This window comes from Eurypyga helias, unplaced genomic scaffold (genome assembly GCF_000690775.1).
Source record: "Eurypyga helias isolate BGI_N326 unplaced genomic scaffold, ASM69077v1 scaffold24980, whole genome shotgun sequence".
Lineage (NCBI taxonomy): Eukaryota > Metazoa > Chordata > Aves > Eurypygiformes > Eurypygidae > Eurypyga > Eurypyga helias.
The window spans coordinates 38,511-42,639 of NW_010227987.1; the positions used below are offsets into that span (position 1 = coordinate 38,511).

The following is a 4,129-nucleotide window of genomic DNA, read 5'->3' on the forward strand; positions in this document are numbered from 1 at the left end:
ACGCATACACCAGAAATATGTCGGCCTCACCATTCACTGGAGAAGTTGGGTTTCAAGACGTACGTCCTGAATGAGAGAGACACAGCTCGGGGCTTGCTGCTTCCCCTCCAAACCAGCCCAGGGACTGGCACGTACAACCCCTTTACTCAGGGTGTAGGTAACGTTCACGGAATTCGACGTGGCCAGGGAAGGGAGCTCGTCTGTGCACGCGACGTGCGTGGTTACGGGGGGCAACACATCTGGGAGCTGCTAAGTAGAAACACGCCCAGTTCAGGCACCTGGGGCAGGAATCCCTCTTGGAGTTAATCCCAGTGCCAATCCTACACTCTCTGGCTGGAAACCACGAAGGAGTTGAAGTTCCCCAGCATTTCCGCACAGACTTCGACGACGCCGGGCTTTAACAGCGCCGCACTGCGTGGACAAGGTCTAAGTGGACCCCGCGGCCGCGTGCTCCTCCCCGGGAGCCGTGCAGGCAGATAAAGCGCCGCACCGATGCCGCACGCACAGCTGGAAATCCCGCCCTGCCGATGCCCCGCTGCTGACTGCAGGTATACGCAGACCCACACTCGCTCTATACTTCAAAATGAGGTATTTTTGCAGAACACTGGGAGAACAAAAGATTAAAATGCCAGAACGGCATGTTTTTATTTTATATTTAACCATCTCAGGGGCAGTAGTGCTCTTTCTTTGCAGTTTGGCTTCTTATTGTGAGTTGAAGACAAATGATTGCACTGTTATTTGCTAGTACACATAAAGAAAAATAAAATCTCTTTATAATGAATAGTATCACTAAAATACTTACACATTTACACAAAATACTTACACAGAATTTCCACGGTCATTTCAAAGTTATCTTAAGGAGCCAGTAAAATTCATTTTCATATTACTAAATTTTCCTTCCTATCATTGCTATAAGTCTAAGATTTTTTTAACATGAGAACCAGAGACAAAGCTTGTGGACAAAATGCTCATTTTGGAATTTTTTCTCATAACAGATTTACCTTTTTCCCTTGTACTTTTTCGATTAGTAGTAAATGCATCTACTTGCACAGAGGATGTATAGGCTAAAAAAACAGCGCCAAGAAGATGTGAGCCAACGTCATGCCAAAGTCTCCTTTTAACACATAATTTAAATTTTGTTAACTTTGTTTTTAAGCATTGGCTCTGCGGGTGTCTGGCAGTACTGAAAGTTATTAAACGAAATGCAGTGAGTACCAGAGCTGCTCAGGCTCGGGTTTCTTGACAGCTGTAGCCCTCGACATTTCATATCCAGATTGTTCATCTGTAAGGCAAATTCTCTGCTGTACGTAAGCTGCCCTACGAGTGTGCATGGCACTTCCAGAGAGCACTGAGAGCTCCTTCAACTTCCTTTTTCCAGGTGTTCTAGATACTTCGACATTTTCACAGGCCACAGGTATGAAAATGAGTACATATTGCAACTTTTATCCGTCATAGGAATATTAAAATCCCAGATTAGTATGTTGTTTAAGTGATGTTTAAATAACTGACTTTAGAATAGTTTTGCTTTATTAATGCTTAATGATTTTCCTGGAATAGAACAGCTTGTACGTACAACTTGGAGCTACATTTTGCTAAGAGAAAAACTAGGAGAACATATGCGTGTTTGAACCTATAGTTTAAAGGTTGTTCAGATTCTTAAAATGCTGCTTAAAACCTTTTTTTAGAAATTAAAGAGAGCAAAATTACTAAATTACTCTATACAAGTATTAATGGAAATAACAACTAACAGATAATATGTTTATCCAAGCTTGTGCTCTGTTTAAAGCTAGCTACTTCCTAAATCAGACACCACAGTCAGGGAGCTGAGAGAGGTTTTCCAGTTACTGTGTCTTCCAAAATTTTACAGCTAGTAGAGCTTATATTCTTAAACATCATTCCTAAGCACAACTGAAGAAAGTACCTTTCCTTTAATTTCTGAACTCTTAATGATGAATTCTTCAATTGGGGTTAATTAAACAAGTAAAAGAAGAGAACATTCTCTGCGTACCTGCAGAGAGCCAACTGCTAATAGATTCCAGGTGCTTTGCCACTGACAACCGTCAGAACAGTAATCTGACTTACTAACGCTGCAGCAGCCAAGTACGTGACGTGAATGTTATTACCTGTGTTCACCTCAAGCCTCTACCACGCTCGGAACTTCTGTCTCCAAACCCTGCTGTCATACTCTTTACTTAAAGAACCACTGCGAAGAAATAATGAATCTGTTTCGATTTATTAAAAATGCATGTATCCTTCTCCCACACGGATAGGAAGAGCAACGGCATGCATTTATTATGATAAATATTAATGAGAGCATCAGCTAAGGAAATCTATTTTGCATTGTACTGTGTAAGATTCAGATGGATTAAAACCGAACATAAATTGCACTGGAGCAGGTTCTATAATGATTTTACAGCTGCAATATGCCCATCCATTTCACTGAAGAAGTTTGTCACTGAATGGTTAGATCAAAAAGGAGCTCCCAGTTCTGTTCTAAAATGCATGCTTGAATGGGAATAACAAAGGGGGAAAGATCCAATTTTCTTCTTAGGTCTGCCCTAGTCAGAAACAGCTCCACCGAAGTCGCTGCAGTTACCTTACGATGAAATTAATTTCCTGCGGGATGGAGGGCAGTTTAAAAAAAAAGACAGCGAGTGCTGTTCGAGTCCGTGGGGAAGCTGCTGCTGCTGCTCTGGGACATCAGCTCTGAACAACCATGCTCGTACCCATGCCACTTCTTGCGTGTGCTACACCGCGCTGGCACACTCACAGCACCTCACCTCCCTTCCGCGCAACACTCGTACCGGGAGACCGTTAAATTCCTGCTAAAACACGGGGAGGGAAAGCACCTTCCTGACCCAACAGAGTGACACACACAAGAGCTTTGTCCTTCCTCCAAGCCCGGGCTATATGCAGAGGAAAGAGCAAACCCAGAAGAAATCAGATACATAAAGATGACCAGGAAGGTGAAGTGCCTGGACAACGTGCCCCAAGCCTTGTTCGGGGGCTGCCAAAGGAATGTGGCAACTATTGGCCGGGCTACCCAAGTCCTCTTCTCGGTTACACTGAACAAACAAGGGGCTGGCTAGCACGGAAATCCTTTATCCTAGTACTGACATCCTTTATCCAACCGTGGGACAGCAGCAGACCGCAACCTGCGCTACTGAACAGGGCCGGGCTTGTGCGTCCTGTCGCCAGGCAGATAAGCATCCCTGTGTGTCTTCCAAAACGGGTGTAATGCCCAGCGATGGCTTGTATCTCGGAAGCTAACCGTTGTTTCTGGCCCTTTCAGTAATTGCTCAAACCCACTTTCACTGCAGATTTTAAGGATGTGTCATCACACCGTGCTGTGTGTCGCCAAACAGCTCTGGCAAGGAAAGCAAAGGTTACCTGGGAACCTCTCTCTGTGCATGCTCTGTTCAGACGTTAAAGCTGTCACAACAAAGACGGTCTTTGAACTTGGCTGTACACCACTCTGCGGTTTTTTCCCCCCACAGTCTCACTAAATCCCATTTTAATGGAAATATAATTAATAATTATTATTTTGCTGCTCCAGAGGCTGAGCATTTTGTAACACAGAGCAATTACTTCATCTTTTTTCTTGGGTTTTTGGAAAGTATTTCATAGTAAGTGTTGTTAACTGATAATGACAAAAAATGGCATTTAAACCATTTTAAATAAAAGGCTTTTTTTTTTTCCCATAGTGATTTTGTTGGGGTTTCAGTGTTGGCTTTGCATTTGAAATGACTCAGTTTCTCAATGAAAAAATGACACGCAGAAGAATAATTTTAACCAAACACTTATTTTCTATATTGTATTTTTAAATCTTCCCCCTAGTAGGTGGTATCTTAATGAAAATTGTAAAAGCAAACAATCTGTGGTGTGAGAAAAATATAGCATTTGTAATTACCCTTGTTTTGAACACCTGATAAATGTCTCATACAGATGATTTCCTCGCTACTACAGAAAAATATAGTCCTCGATAGTAAATTCTTACCTGCATTATGCTCATCCATTGAAAAGGCTTTATTTTCCATGTAGCTCCGAGGAAGCTGTATATCTTCCTCAAAAGCAGTTTCACGCATCCTTGGCTGTGAAGTGTCAAAATAATTGGGAGTGTTTTCCTGCT

The 4,129-nt window shown here is 42.6% G+C and overlaps 1 protein-coding gene across 1 annotated transcript in view; it reads right to left on the reverse strand.

Moving 5' to 3' along the window:
• Window positions 1-4,129, reverse strand: part of GPRC5B (G protein-coupled receptor, class C, group 5, member B) — a 7,139-nt gene that overhangs the window by 2,119 nt on the left and 891 nt on the right. The window contains exon 2 of the mRNA XM_010158141.1: window positions 3,998-4,124. Coding sequence (XP_010156443.1) covers window positions 3,998-4,124 — 127 coding nt within the window. The remainder of the gene's footprint in view (window positions 1-3,997; window positions 4,125-4,129) is intronic.